This window comes from Phyllostomus discolor, chromosome 2, assembly GCF_004126475.2.
Source record: "Phyllostomus discolor isolate MPI-MPIP mPhyDis1 chromosome 2, mPhyDis1.pri.v3, whole genome shotgun sequence".
Lineage (NCBI taxonomy): Eukaryota > Metazoa > Chordata > Mammalia > Chiroptera > Phyllostomidae > Phyllostomus > Phyllostomus discolor.
The window spans coordinates 180288059-180304190 of record NC_040904.2 but is presented as its reverse complement, the minus strand read 5'-3'; the positions used below and the strand labels follow the sequence as shown (position 1 = coordinate 180304190).

Sequence of the window (16132 nt, the reverse complement as noted above, 5' to 3'; positions counted from 1 at the left end):
GGGGAGGGTAAGTGCTGAGTAAATGAAGGAACCTGAACTTGAAAATATGATGACAAGCCATGACACAAGACATAATTGATAAGATAAGCAAAATCATATAAAGATATAAAATGTGATACCTGATGGGCCAGAATATAGATATTGTGTCCAACGTCTTTTGGAGAAACACCATTATCTCCACCCTCATCATTGGCATGATCGCATTCCAATCCTTGGTTATAGGCATTCTTCATCACATCCACCTATCAAAAACACCAACAGGAACAGCCAGGTTTGAAACGCCACAAACAGCATGCCTTTTACATTGTTTATGAAGTATAATTAAAAGCTGGCATGCTTCCTAAGACTTGAAAAGCATCAAAGAACTCAATGAAAATGGCCTTGGAAACCATCTCTATTTAAATTAACAGGGAAGTATTTTCTTAACAATATTCCCTATTTTCCTTGGAAGACTTTGCTTTCATTTTTCAATGCTGACAATGCCAAAGTTCCCATGAACTAGGAGACTCTGGAGCCATAATAAGGAGCCATTATTTATTATTAAAGGTCCACTAGGTAACAGAGATCCATGGTGCTGCACATTCGACTTTGTACTGAGGACCCAGCGGTAGATACAACAGAGTATCTGCCCTCAAGAGGCAAACCGCCCCACGGCAAGGAGGCACTAATTGAGCACAGGGCCAGGGCACTAACTCAGTCAGGAGGTTGAGGGTGGGCATGGAGGAAGTGAATGATGAGATAAATGTGTTGTAGGCTGAGGAAACAGTATTTTCAGGGGACTATTGTACAGTCTGTTTTTGAATGAATACATAACCAATTACCCCATTTAACTGCAAGTATAAAGATATTAATTTTAATTTTATTGTTCAGGAACGGGTATAAATATTGTATAAGTTTTGAGGGGCACAAATATTTTTTAAAGTTTCCTAATATATTCCAATATACAAACTAAAGCAAAGTTTTCTTGCCCCTCTTAGCCCACTGCCATGCAGATACTAGACACCCATTATACATAAGTTACATCAAAATGCATCTTATCTTTGTCTTTATCTGCCCTCCCCAACTTCATTCCTTACTATCGGAGAGCAAAAGAATGCCTTTCACAGCATTTCCCCGTAACACCAACAGTGGTGCTCCTAAGCCTAGGATTTAAGCTACCTGGTTTGAAAATGTTCTCAATATGTTTGAAACCCAATGCTTTCACGCATGCTGATATTATTTCATGATTTTTATGTGGAAAAAAAATATAACTTCTACAATAGGAAGGCCCACTAATGATCTCTGTGGAATCCCCCTCAAGTCTCCAATTTTTCTCTAGAACAAGTGTCTGCAACATTTCACTGATAAGAACAAATTTAAAAGATACTGGTTTTATTTTCATTGTTCAGAAAGAGGTATAAATATAATTTTTGAGACATACAAACATTTTTCATATACCTCCCCATATATTCCAATACACAAACTAAAGCGAACTTTTCCTGTCAAAAAGAATTTGCAGATAGTTTAGTAGAGTGGGACAATCTGGTTGAGAAAAGTGCGAAGTGTGGATAAAACCAATGAAATCATTAACGACCCACATTACACTGGCCTTTGCCGCCATGAGGTCTTCTGAGGTATTTGTAGTGTGTCATTACGCCTTGGTAGAGCAGCGGAAGAGCACTCCTTGGTAGAGCACTAGACATCTTCCTGACATGCATACGACAGACTTATCCCTTTCAGTTGTACTTTAGTAACCCGGCTTTCGAAAGTTTTCTTACCAGTTCCCTGGGCCTCATGTTAAAGAGAATTCTCTCTGCATTCTCGCTGTCATGTCTGCTTTCCATAATGGCCAGCAAAAGCTTGGAGGCATTGTTCTAAAGAAACAGATTGAGTTAATGCACAAGAAAAATCTATTTCATGGGTTAACGATCCCCTGCATTTCTTTTAATTGAGATTACCAAGACCACTTTTTTAATCAAACAGAATTTTAAACTGCTAATTTGGTTTGGCTTATTAGCATTTTAAAATAGAATGTTTTACTTTATTGTCAACACAAAATAAAAATAATGAATCATGGGAGATAAGTTACAAGGGCTATTTTAAATATTGTTGAAAAGGTGTTTTAAAAATAAGATTGAATTTATACATAATGCATTAAAATATAATCATATTTTTCTTCACTATTCCCTAACGGGCATTTCTATGATGACATTTTTAACAAGACAGTAAGCTGATCCAGTATCGGTGATATATTTCACAGAAATGGTAAATAATTTAAGGAGTTAGCATACTGTGTTTAACATGAAACATTAATACATGTTATCAAATCAAAATTCTAAATTTGTGCAGTAATTACTGAAAATTTATAAAATTCTAAATTCATGAGTTAGAAATAAAATGTAAATTTATTGATAACTAGTCCCACAATATGGCAGTATATATGCTACATGTTTATAATCCGGGTTGCACAAGAATAATATTTTTTGTTGTTGTCCAATAAGGAATGAAATAGTTTAAGTTGTCTTTGATGTTTTCTAATTTGACTTATAAATATATTGTCTCAAACAGTTTACCTATAGATATCAAAAATGTTTCTGATGCAGTTGATTTATAACCCAGAATAGGTGCACAGAATTACAGGAAGTCTTGCCACACAAAGCACATCATATTCTCATCATTTAGAAAGAGGTTTCTTTACATTGTTTTCAAGAGCGCTGCCCTAGAATTGCGGCACATTGCACGATGATATAAAAAACTTCCTGAGAGGCATTTCCACAGTGTTTGTGTAGTGGTCAAAAAGTTCAACCTCTACACACAACCTCTCATGGCAGCACAAAAGAAGTCCAGTCAAATGGCTTCACACTGCTTCTCAGTGACCCCCAATTAACACCTTCAGGATGAAAACTTAAACTGCATCAGCTGTTTGGTACGCAGACATCCTCTACAGAAACTCAAAGTTTTTCAAATTAATTTGACTGAGTAGTTTTTTGTTTGTTTGTTTGTTTGTTTGTTTGTTTTAATATATTTTATTGATTATGCTATTACAGTTGTCCCATTTCCCCCCTTCTCTCCCCTCCCCCCTGTACCCCCCTCCCACCCACATTTCCCCCTTTAGTTCATGTCCATGTGTCATACTTATGAGTTCTTTAGTTTCTACATTTCCCGTACTATTCTTGCCCTCCCCCTATCTATTTTCAACCTACATTCTATGCTACTTATTCTCTATACCTTTTCCCCCTCTCTCCTCCTCCCACTCCCCTGCTGCTAACCCTCCATGTGCCCTCCATTTCTGTGGTTCTGTTCCTGTTCTAATTGTTTACTTCGTTTCTTTTGGTTTTGCTTTAGGTGTGGTTGTTGATATTTGTGAGTTTTCTGTCCTTTTACTATACATGTCTTTTCTTTATCTTCTTTTCTTAGATAAGTCCCTTTAGCATTTCATAAAATAAGGGCTTGGTGATGATGAACTCCTTTAACTTGACCTTATCTGAGAAGCACTCTATCTGCCCTTCCATTCTAAATGAGAGCTTTGCTGGATAGAGCAATCTGGGATGTAGGTCCTTGTCTTTCATGACTTGGAATATTTCTTTCCAGCCCCTTCTTGCCTGTAAGGTCTCTTTGGAGAAATCAGCTGACAGTCTGATGGGAACTCCTTTGTAGGTGACTGTCCCCTTACCTCTTGCTGCTTCTAGGATTCTCTCCTTCATTTTTACCTTGGCTAATGTAATGATGATGTGCCTTGGTGTGTTTCTTCTTGGGTCCAACTTCTTTGGGGCTCTCTGAGCTTCTTGGATTTCTTGGAAGACTGTTCCCTTTGCCAGATTGGGGAAGTTCTCCTTTATTATTTGTTCAAATATGTGCTCAATCTGTTGCTTTTCCCCTTCTGATTCTGGTACCCCTATAATTCGGATATTGGAACGTTTAAAGGTGTCTTGGATGCTCTTAATCTTTTCCTCAATTTTTTGAATTCTTATTTCATCATGCTTTCCTGCCTGGTCGATTCTATCTTCCTTCTGGTCCACTGTATTGTTTTGAGACTCATATTCCTTCCTTTCACTATTGGCTCTCCTCCGTGTGTCTTCCTGCATCTGTTTTATGGTAATCTGCATTCTTTCATCTAGATTTCGTCCAAAATCCACCAGTTCCGTGAGCTTTCTGATCACCAGTGTTTTGAACTGCGCATCTGATAGATTGGCTAATTCTTGGTCGCTCAAAAGGATGAGTCCTGGGGGACTGATCTGCTTTGTTGAAAACATGGTTTTTTTTTCTCCTGTCTCTCCTCTTGACTGAGTAGTTTTAATACCAAGCTCTACCCAGCTATGTTTTTCTTTCAGAAGTACAATCTAAAGATTGTCTTAAATGACTAATGATGATGATGACAATGATGATGAAGATGATGACATGATGATACACCCATGTCATGGGCCTTCCCTGAAAAGATTTTAGTATTTTGTGGCGGAGGTGGCATTAATTTTTTTCTGTTTTATTTTATAATTTTACAGATTTGTGTATTTTTATAATCTAGCATCTTGTCCATACAAATAACATACCTAAAAAATTAGGTTCCAGGATTAGCAGAGAGTTCAAATCCTTAGAGTAATCTGAGCTGACCCTAGAGAATTCAAAACTAAAACCCTGCCGAACAACCCCGGTCTTCTCTGATGAACCTCACCCAGCAGGCCTGATGCATAATGCCTTTCAAATACATCCAGTTTCAGAATGCTATTGGCATTATGGTATTTTTTTTCTAACCAATCTTCTTTTTCATACTATGTTAGAAGAATAAGAGACTTGTAGATGATCTCCTGAAATCTGAATCAATTTGAAAGTAGAAAAGCCTACATACACTGAGAAACCAAAAGCAGATAGCAGTGTTAAGAGAGGGTTTTCTTCTAAAGGAAGCTAGAATCTTAAAAACAAAACAAAACAAAATGACCTAGTTACAAATTCAGCGCTTCATAGTCACAGGTCAGTTATAAAATGTAATTTGAGAAGTATATATGAAAAATTCATAAAATTGTATACAAATGAGTATATAGAAGGAAGTATACTTAAAATCATAAATAATTAAACAATTAAATTCAAGGGTAAATTATATAAAACAAGACCTTAACATTTTTAATGTGGTATATCTGTAATGTTACCTAGAATTTATAATCAAAAGCATCCAAGGAAGGCCCCTAAAATTTGCCACTATATATCATTCTGTCTTACAAATACTGTTGTCATATTGGCCACTATACACAGAGCCTCATAGATTTTTTTAAAGAAAAGTACACATACTTTATTGTTTAGGTAGAAAACTATATTGTAAATATTTCAAATCAAATCCATTCATTTGGTATTTTTGTACATACCTTGATATCTCCGTCATATTTTGAAAAGGTGTACTTAAATTGTGCTTCATAACATGAATGATATTTTAAATGACCCTTTTTCAAAACTGCATTTTCACTTGAATAGCTGAGAATATCTTTGTCCTCTGAAGTCAAACCCATCATTCAGTTTCTTTACACAAGTGTGGGCTCCTGAGTCATCAGGATGCCTCTACTCTGCTTTAGATTGAGGGAAATCATTCAGTAATTTCGCCCCTTAAGTTATATCGATTAAAAATGAGACTTCAAGGGATAAACTTTAGGTTAATAAAGGATTGGAAAAGCTAAAGGCTAAGGGTTTTAGATGTTGCATCTTTATGAATTGGCTAGAGATGAATTAAGATGAAAGAAGCATTTTTTCTGGTAGCTCAAACTAAGTCATCTGTCACGAGGTCTAGGCTAGCTTCCCGAGCCAAAGCGTGATGCTGATGAGCAACGGGACACAAGTTCAACCCACACCAGGATCAGCTGCGCTTTAATCTGTGGATGGAAGGACCCAGCGCTTGTATATACGGCAAAACAGTGGAAAATACAAACTTTGTATTATATTAAAAGGAACACAAGCTTATTATGAGCCATTAGTATAATCCTCACATAAGTAGGACATATGCATTTACCTATATCTATATTTAGAAACAGAATTCTAAAAACATCATTCTTCTTGGCCATAAATTTACTCATACTAAGTGAAACTTAATTATGTTTGCTAAGGTACTGGATACACCTGTCTTAACAAAAACATGTGGTTAACCAATGATTTGATCACCTGTTTAACACTAACCACAATAATGTGGTCTCTAATAATTCACCTCAAAATTGCACACCATGTAAGCTCTGATAAATGGAGCTGCTGGGAAGTATGTTCATGGATTAATACAAGTTCTCAAGGGCAGTGTAAAATGGCTTACAGTATTTGGGAAAAATTAATATTCCATTGTATGAGAAAACAACTTTTAGAAAGAAGAGAACCATAAAACTACAATAAAGTGCAGCCTTCCTTTTCCACAGTCTAATTAACTGTGAGTTGTCAAGTAGAATTCTGCAGTGAAGATGAATTTTAAAAATATGATACAGTGAATGTTCAACACTTCTTGCTCCTCTATATAATGAAAAATATAACATAAAAGGAGAAGAGAAGTAGTGAAACAAAGCAGTTACTTAAAAGAACTTCTAATAAAGTACCCTCCAACCGAACATTACCTCCAAGTTTATTTGACATTTTATCAGAAATTGAGTGTGCACTGTGCTTTCACTAACCCTTTCTGTCAATTCATTTGTTGAAAATATAGTAACATCTTGGTTTTTACAAAAGCTACTTGGAGATTTGGTGTTAACTCTGAAAGAAAGTTTATAGACAATGTCACTTTCCCACTGAAGAGTGCATTTACTCTACCTTTAGCTGGAGCACCAGGTCCATTCGATATTTACCGAGGGGGTTTATGTCATTTAGAATCAAAGCAATGATGATATCAATCCCATTAGATTCATGAGTAGCAATACATGTCTAGGAAACAAAATGTTTATAAAATAATTCTTCTTTAACATAACAGCACTAGAAGTCATATGATATAAAATAACAGAATCATCGTAGTTTTTTTGACATTTAAAATATAACTAACATTGAGCTTTCATATTAAAACAAAGTTAAGTCAAAGATTTAAGTCTGACTTGTTCTTTTGCACAGAGTCTGACTACTAATTGAGTAGTACAGTATTGACTTCGTACATAGAACACAGAGAGAGTGTAATGGGTATCTTTTAAAAGGAACCATTTTTAGAGAATTTCAGAGAACACTGGTTAAGTTAAATACTCTTGCAGTCAACAAATTTTTTAGTCCTCACCCAAGGATATGTTTTTATTCATTTTAGAGAGAGAGGAAGGGAGAGACAGAGAAAAATATCAATCAGCTGCCTTCAGTAAGCACCCTGACAGGGATCAAACCTGCAACATTTTGGTGTATGGTACGACGCTCCAATCAACCAAGCCACATAGTCAGGGCCTCAGCAAATTCTAATATGCCCTTCAGTAGAGGAGTTCCTTAAATTTAGAATTCTAAGATCTAATTTATCCTGGCTAAGAGAATATTTTCATTTATGAAAGGAGTGTGCCCAAAATTTATGCCTGAGGTTTGCAAGTAAACTTTGTCAGTACTGATGCAGCATTTTAATTTAGTCGCTACTTAGTGCTGAACGAGTGGCAAGTGATGCCAGTGCACATGCTGGGCAGCAAGCAGTAGACTACAGGGACTACAGGGACTACAGGCACCTCCTGATGGTTTGGGGACATTCTGTCTATTGTGGTGGCAGATTCCTTAAACTTGAGTGATTTATAGAGGGAAATTTTGTTAAATGTCCTGAAAGATAAATGTCAGAATTTGAAGGTTAGGGTCTATATGAAAGTTAGGAAAATCAGGAATTTGTGGAGCTAATATTATAATGCAGCACCTGCTATTGAGGGGTTTGAAAAATCAAGACCCAGGCAACTAAATGAGAAAGAGTAAAATCAAAGTAACCCTGAAATGAATGTTACAATATTTTTCAGGATGTGCTTATTTCACCCTTCACACTTCCTTCATAAAGAAACATACTCCTCCGACACAAAGGAAAAAAGGTGTTTTCCATCCACCTTCTATATGTCCTGAGGTTCTTCTGATCATTAAAATATTTGCCAAACTTAGAATCAATTTGCAAATCACCTCTGGAATTTGCTAGAAACCTTCTTTCCTTACACACATTTGCAGAGCATGGGATTCACATTAAGTATATTATCAGTGTGTGTTGGATTCATGTTGTTTTAGTATCAGCTTTTATTTTTAGAGCTTACCTGATTAAGTAAACTACTTTCAAAACTCAATTTCATCCTCTTATGAGATTCAAAGTATGGAACACACAATTTCTATTATAGATACACTTAGTTTTACCAACAACAAAAGCAAATCTCTGAATTTGTATATTTTTCCTTAACTTTAAATCAACAGTTAGGTTGTGTTGTATCAAAGCCTTACGAGACTGAAATAAAATCCAGGAAAATAAGAGCCAAATCCACAAACGTTTCACAGTGTCACATGCAAATTATAAGAGGAGGAAAGAGTAACCCCACAACAAATTGTTTACATCAATTGTGTTCTATCCTGTGTATTTATGTTATGTACATATATATTTGTGTGCATATGTGTGTATATACATGTGTATATATAAGCACTATATATGTGTATATAGGTCATATAATTTGCAATAAAAAAGCAGATTTATTTTTCATACTTATGTTCTATGTTAAGCACTGATGTTTGGTCTCAAAGGCTTCTTGAAAATTAATATCCAGAAATGTTTGTGAATTGACAACTTTTCCTCCCATGCTTGTATGGCCTTTGAATGGAGGTGAATAGTCAATTAATAAAGTCAAGGGTGGCACCCCTCCAATTCAGGTGTCCTGTCTTCTGCTCCCACAACACGTCCTTGATATACAACAAAATGGATTCAGAGGCAAACACTCTGGAAGCAAGAATTGAAACTTTGCCCTGGAAAATGTAATATAGTCAAAAGAACACTCTATTTAGACTCAATCAAAACTCCTGAGTTTTCAGAATGGCTCTACAGTTTACCATTTGTCACTCTGAAACATTGGAATGCCACTTAATCTCTGACTCAGAACCTATTCATTAGCAAAATGTCGGCAATAATACCTATTTCACGCGTTCCACCAGTTCACCATGACAATGAAAAAGATCATATACACTACTCAATGTAGTGGAGCCACGGAAGCCAAAGGGAGTTTGTTCCACAAATCCTAGAAAGATTCACTACAAGATGAAAACTCAGCAATGATGAAGAAGCATGTTTTACTCTCTCTGATAAGTCTGATTTTTATCTAAAACATTTTCATAGGAATTTTCTTTTATAAGAAAATTAAATTAAAATATGGCATAGTATTTGCAAGTCTACAATTCAGTCTTTGTATGTTTTGTTAGGAAAGTAAAAATACCTGGCAAAGCAAGAAGAAAGATCTTTGAAATGCACACAAGGGTTGGCTTGTTTAACAATCTGACCCCAATTAGTCATGAATAGTTTTGCATTAAGAACTGCTTTCATGGTTACCTGATTTTCATGGCACGGCCCCTGGCAATACTCAGTCAAGCTTTCCAGAGTCTGGTTGACCAGCTCGACATTCTTCTCATTGATGTAGAGACCCAGCAGGCCCAGGCCTCCCGTGGTACTTCCACAGATGCAGTCCAAGAACTGAAGGGTCTCACAGACAAGGTTGTAATTTGTTTTGTTGTTTTGATTCCTCAAGAAGTTCTGAAGGCAGAAGGAAATACAGCTTAAGGGTTAAAAAAAATCACTCTGCTGTTTTTAGTTCTCTGTGTGTGTATTTTACTAACTCAAAAAGATCCCCAGGACAATGTGGAATGGGACTGCTTTTTAAAAGGAAGTGTTCATGTTCATTAAATTTCATCCTAGGTTTAAGGGGGGAAAAAGAAGACTCTTAGGCTTTTGCCTCAAGCACCTACATTTATCAGTATAGTTCTTATCAAGCATTTCTCAATGTCATTATCCTAAAACTATACAGAGAGGGTTGAATAATAGGTAATAAGAAAAAGAGAAGAAAAAGGAAACTAGGAAGAAGTTCATTAGGGAACAAAGCAACCAAATTTTCAAGTAATGATCCCTTAGAAACAGGGCAGCTTCACATGCTAAATGATACAACCACTTTGGGGGCAGCTTGAGAGTACCTATCGAAATTTTCAGCTTACAACTCCACTACTCGAAAATACACACACACACACACACACACACTATATATATATGTATACATATATATGTATACATATGTGTATATATGTATATATATACACATATACACACACACACATATCTTCACAAGAGATTCACTGCATACTATGTAATAGCAAAAACTGGAAACCATACTATATCCATAATAATGTGACTGGTTTCATAAATAACAGCACACCGAAACACTGGAATATCATGAAGCTATAAAAATGGGGTGTGCCAACATGTACTGATATAAAAATAGAGTAGTAATAAGTAATTTAGCAATAAGGTACATTATTAACTAAAAATAACTAAGTTAAGGAATACTATACAATGTGATTTTAGAAAATGTTTACAGGCTTACAGATCAATAGGGTTACATGTGCATAAAAATTTCTGGAAGGAAAAACAAACTGTTCACAGTGCTATCTTGGGGTGTGTAAACCTTGTGAGAGGGTAAACAAAAATAAAAGCTTTCATTTTAATTTATTATTTCTATTTATATATTTATGTTTTGAATTTATTTCTTCCATTCATTCTTTCATTTGTTTTTTGCAATTTTCCCCCAATTTTTTGTATTGTGGTAAAATATACTCAAATTTGCCATCTTCATCATTTTTAAGGGTACAGTTCAGGGGTATTAAATACAGTTATAATGTTGAGATACCACCACCACCACCCATACCTCTAGAACACTTTTCTTCTCGTAAGGCTGAAAGTCTATACCTATCAACCACTCCGTATCCCCTCTCCCTTAGCCACTGGCAACCACCATTCTCCTCTCTGCCTCTGTGTGATTTTAACTACTCTAGGGACCTCACATAAGTGGAATCACACAGTATTTGTCTTTTTGTGACTGACTTATCTCACTTAACGTAATATCCCAAGGTTCACATATGTTGTGTTGGATGTCCTTTTTAAGGCTGAATAATATTCCATCCTACAGATACACCACATTTTGTGTATCCATTCACCTGTCACTGCACACATGGGTTGCTTTCACATATTAGCTGTTCAATAACTCTACCATTTATCCTTATTAAACCAAAACTATTTTATAAGTAGCATTTTCAAATTATTTTATCCCACACTCCTATCAGTAAAATGTTTGATCAGATTCTATATAATACATCTATTTCCTACATGGACAGACTAGGTGGATCAGGAATAAGCATGAAGGGTATATCCAGTGCCCTCCCTCTGGATGTAATGCTTCTGGGCTTTGCAGGCCAGAGCTCTGCAGCAGCCCTTTCAAAAGAGGGGTGGTACGGTGGTCCCCAAGGGTCATGGTGTCTGCTGTGAATCAATTCTGGGCCTTATCCCCTTGGAGGATTATAATAAATTTACATAAATACATCTCTTAACAATTCAGAACACCTATAGTCCAGACCAGCAACTTTCAACCTTTTTATATCATTGCACTCATAAATTAATTACTAAAATTCTGCCGCACACCAAAAAAATATTGTTTTTGCTGTTCTGACAAAAAAAAATAGGTACAATTTTGGTTTATTCACATCAGACAGCTACTATTGTGTTAGCTATTATCATTTTTTAATTTGACAACCTAAGGGAAAAGAGGTCAGTGACCCTAAGTAGTCAGGTATTGGCACATTTTAAAAATTCTTGCAGCACATTGGTTGAACATCTCTGGTCTAGACATTTACCAGAGAAAACAACTTCAAACTCTGCTGTTTCTTTATTATTAGATATGTGTTCTTAGAAACTCTTTCACCTTTCATGTGGTTTTGCCATGGTGATATAAGCAGTGTGTACAAATAATTAAAAAGCCAAATCCCTAGGTCACCCCAAGTTCATTGACTTTACAAGGGAAATGTACCAAAGAAGATGTAAGACCAGGACTATAATAATTACAGAGGTAGCAACTTCCACTGTTGTAAAAAATCATCTTCTATATTAGCTCTATTTCTAATAAAGGTAAATGAATGTAATCTCTATCCTCACTCATGAAACATGAATTGGGCTGTAAATGATGAAATCCCCTAAAATCTATAAAACTATGAAGACATAGTTGAGGCAAATGTGACTTACTCAACAAACACCAGAATACTAGGATTAGCTGATGTTCACGGAGGTTAAAACAACCTGATTTGAGGTTGTTGAGAATGAAACCTGATGAGCCTGACTTTTTCATCCATAAAGGAATTTTATTTTTATCACTTAGATACAAAAGTGTCTTCCTCTTTCAGAGGAGCACTGTTGGTTTTATGGATTATCTCCAAAACTCCTATTCTCCTTGTTAGTTTTGAGTTTAACTGCTTACAACCATAGGCTGTTTTCTCAGCTTTCACACAGACTAGAACAATACCTGCAGTTCCCGGTTGTGATTCTCACACAGCAACTGAAGAAACCGCAGGATCGGCTGCATGATGGTGATCACAGGACTCATTGTTACTTCCTCTGCAGACTTGTCCTCGGCACTTCCCACGTCTGGCCCTGTGCACATCATGTCTATTTCTGGATCCATTTCTCTCCTGTATACGCAGTATGCTTTGGATGTTGCTGAAGAAGCTTCTGTTAATTGCCCTTTCATTCCCTCTTTTAAATGTAATGATGAATCTCTTACTGAAAATAAAGAAGTACTCTTATATTTCTAAATTAATTTCCTTTTGCTAACTGAAAAAAAAAAAAAAAAAAAGACCGCCAGGGGCCCAAATTCTATAACAACTGAATTAAATATTGTCTGACAAGAGGTGCAATAACTTCCCAAAAAGAATTTGAGGTAGCAACTAAAAAATTAAATTTGCACTGGGATGCTACAAATAGGTCTTAATGCTTAGCCAGTTTTAGAGAGGTTTGTGTCTTTCTGATAAATATCAAATATGAGTTGATGAATACAAAAAGGTGGGGAGATATGGCAAACTTCAAACTGTTAATTTTTTAGAATATGTATTTACTACACTGATGACTTTGTTATTTGAAAAACCAAGAATCTTGTATTAGAGCCTAGAGCTATAATTTCTGTCCTTAAAATTTAAATTTCATTACCATTCAAAAGGTTTGTGACACTTGGTCTTTACGATGCTTTCCACAAGGAAATCAAACATTTTCAAGTTACTACAGTAGGTCCTCACTTAATGCCATCAATAGGTTCTGTGACTTCAAGCAAAATGGCATATGACAAACTAATTTTGGCTAAATCATGTAAACAAGAGTTAAGTTCCTCTGCCATCTCATCAATGTTATCACAAAATGATCCTTGTTGAATGAAACAACGATGTTCAAGGACCTGCTGTAGTTGCTTTGCATCAATGATGCATTGTTTGGCTTTGATCCTGTAGAGTTTTTTCACTCAACTAAGACAAGTGAGATGACAAAGACAAGTGAGATCTAAACACTGTGTTATCCTCTTTCCTCTCCTTCTACTCCCCCACACACTCAAACATTTCTTTACCTCTCATTCGTGGACCAGTCATCAGCTCATTGTCATCATCCCTTTTTTTGTTACCTAGGTCTATGGTATTAACTGTCACTGTTGATCTTATCTCTTTCTGAGCAGCCTTCATTCGGTCATATAGAACTTTGAAGAATTTTTCTGATCTTTTTTGTTCATGTAACTGCTGGTAGAAAGAATACTGCAAGAAAACATATTTTAAGATATCAATATCCAAGTGGAGAAAAAAAGTATTTTATGCTTGAAATAAACATAAGCATATAAATTAGATCACACATTTAATGTGCTGCTCACTATCATTTCATAAGTAATAAATTGACAGCTTTTGTCAGTCTCCTGTATTACTTAATGTTTACTAATAATAGCTTCTATTTACTTAGCACTTTCTACTCAATTCCAACATATTTCCATATGTTATTTAATTCATCCTAACTATTTATTTTTAAAATTTACAGAGGTACTAAAAGAAGTTGCATGCAACTTTGGTTTTTATGTTGTTATAAAGTCATTTATTAATTGAACACATATTTATTGAGTGCTTACTATGTGCCAGACGATATGCTAGCACTAGTGATGGAACAAAAAGGAAAAACAGCCACAGTCCCTGCCCTCATGAGTTTGTCATCTGGAAAACAAGCACTAATTAATCCAATGATCATCCTGTGCAAATGAGTTTATGGAGAAGTACAAATTGTTGTCTTTCTTTTTATCTAAATTGCAGTACAGTTAGTTTAGACTATGTGACCATATCATAACCTCACTCACAGGAACCCACTGATAAATAGGGACTAAGTCCTTTGGCACTTCATTAGCTACATTGCTTTGCATGAGATAAGCCCACCATAAAACGAATTCTGCTTTACAGTTCATAATGATGTAGAAAGGATTCCACACCAAAAGGATGACTGAAGTATATCTTAGTAAGAGGTGGGAATACTGGACCTGGGAAATATCTGCTTAGGGACTTATGGAAACATCCAGAAGAGGCAGGAGAAAGGAAAGTGAGGCACTCTAGAGAAGACAGAATTTGCACTGGGTGGGGAAATTTTGTTGATACTAAAACGATGGGCTAGACAAAACACAAACAAGAGAAATAAAGTAAAAATATTAGAAGATAATGATCTCATTGACTGTGGTGATTAAGAGAGTTATATAACCTTGGTGCGAGGTGCTGTGAAGAAAACATATGAAAAAACAAAGATTTCCAGGTCAAGTAGAATTGACCATAATTCAATCAATCTAAAGAGCCAATTTTGGGGAGTTTGGCTCCCGCAGATATGCCTTCCAGCAGGAGTGCCCGGAACCATGACCACAGCTGCTACGACTTCTAGGTGAGACGCTAGTGATATTGGGTGTTGAAATGGTTATCTGGCCTGAAATTTTCGGTATCAGCAATGTATATTCATAGAGTGGTTTATGAAGCCTTAGAAGCTGGCTTCATATCTAGCAGGGGAAGCTCCTAAGAAGAAGGCTAGCAACCCCTCAAGAAAGCAGGCCAAAAAACCACAGTTACCATGGCAACTACAGTGAAACAGTTGAGCTCGTTCTGTTAATTCAAAGGATAAACGCAGCATTCACAGAACTCTCTGAACCCACAAATTAAGCTACTGTTTAAACCCTAATATTTTCAATATATAATGGAGTTAGAAAGTTGAAGGGGGTTAGTTCCAATACGTTGATGAGGAAGTTACAGGAACTCTGTGGCTCTATTAAAACAAAGTTTTATAATTTATGTAGCTCCTTGGCATATATTATCTCTTTGAAACTTCCAATACAACTGTGTGATGAATAAACAGTGTTCTTATTTCCACTTTAAAATTTGAAAAAGGAGCTTTAGAAAAGACAAGTGAATTGCCCAATATTATGTAACTGGTTGGCGGAGCTAGGATTTAAATCTAGATTCTCTAACTCTAAATCATAAATTTATCAAGTAACTTCTTAAGCTCAAAACAACTTATTTACACAGACCATGCTTTTTTTAAACCAGGGCTCTACAAATCTGAACATTATAATTTTAATAAAGATTAAAAAGTGTACTTTAAATATGTATATATATATATATATATATATAGTCTCAATAGGTAGCATACTGATTTCTTTTACTGAAGATAGGGTTTTTGATTAGGACACGATCTCCATAAGCTGACTAGAGTATAGGGAAAACTCTAAGGTTTTTTCAGGAGCCAAGGGAGATAGAAAAACAGATGTTTGTGACAAAGGAAGGGCCTTCCCGAAGTAGGAGGAGTGGGACTGGAAGTGGGAGGGAAGGAAGGGGAAATGCAGTGAGGAACTAGAGAGGTGGAGTAAGACTGGGCATGATACAGGGTGAATCAGTCAGAGAAATTTCCCAAGAGGAGGAGGTAGAAGATTATTTCAGAAAGATGTTTATAGCGGTTAAGAGCACAGATTCTGGAGCCATACTGCATGGGTTCGAATCCTGACTCTATCTCTAATGAGCCATGTGATCTTGGATAAGAAATTTAAACCACCTATCTCAGAATTTTCTTTGCTAAGATGAGATAATATAACTTTTACCTCATAGGTTGTTGTTGGGATTAACCAAGTTAATACACATAAAGCAGTAAGAACAGTGC

General features: G+C 35.9%; 1 protein-coding gene across 3 annotated transcripts in view; it reads right to left on the bottom strand.

Annotated features, from left to right (window-relative positions):
* ITPR2 (inositol 1,4,5-trisphosphate receptor type 2) overlaps positions 1-16132 on the bottom strand; it is a 444101-nt gene that overhangs the window by 135998 nt on the left and 291971 nt on the right. For all 3 annotated transcript variants that reach the window (XM_036019237.1, XM_028532208.2, XM_036019238.1), the window contains 6 exons: positions 13539-13719; positions 12453-12709; positions 9446-9646; positions 6745-6855; positions 1758-1853; positions 120-242 (listed from right to left, as the gene is read on the bottom strand). In XM_036019237.1, coding sequence (XP_035875130.1) covers positions 120-242; positions 1758-1853; positions 6745-6855; positions 9446-9646; positions 12453-12709; positions 13539-13719 — 969 coding nt within the window. The remainder of the gene's footprint in view (positions 1-119; positions 243-1757; positions 1854-6744; positions 6856-9445; positions 9647-12452; positions 12710-13538; positions 13720-16132) is intronic.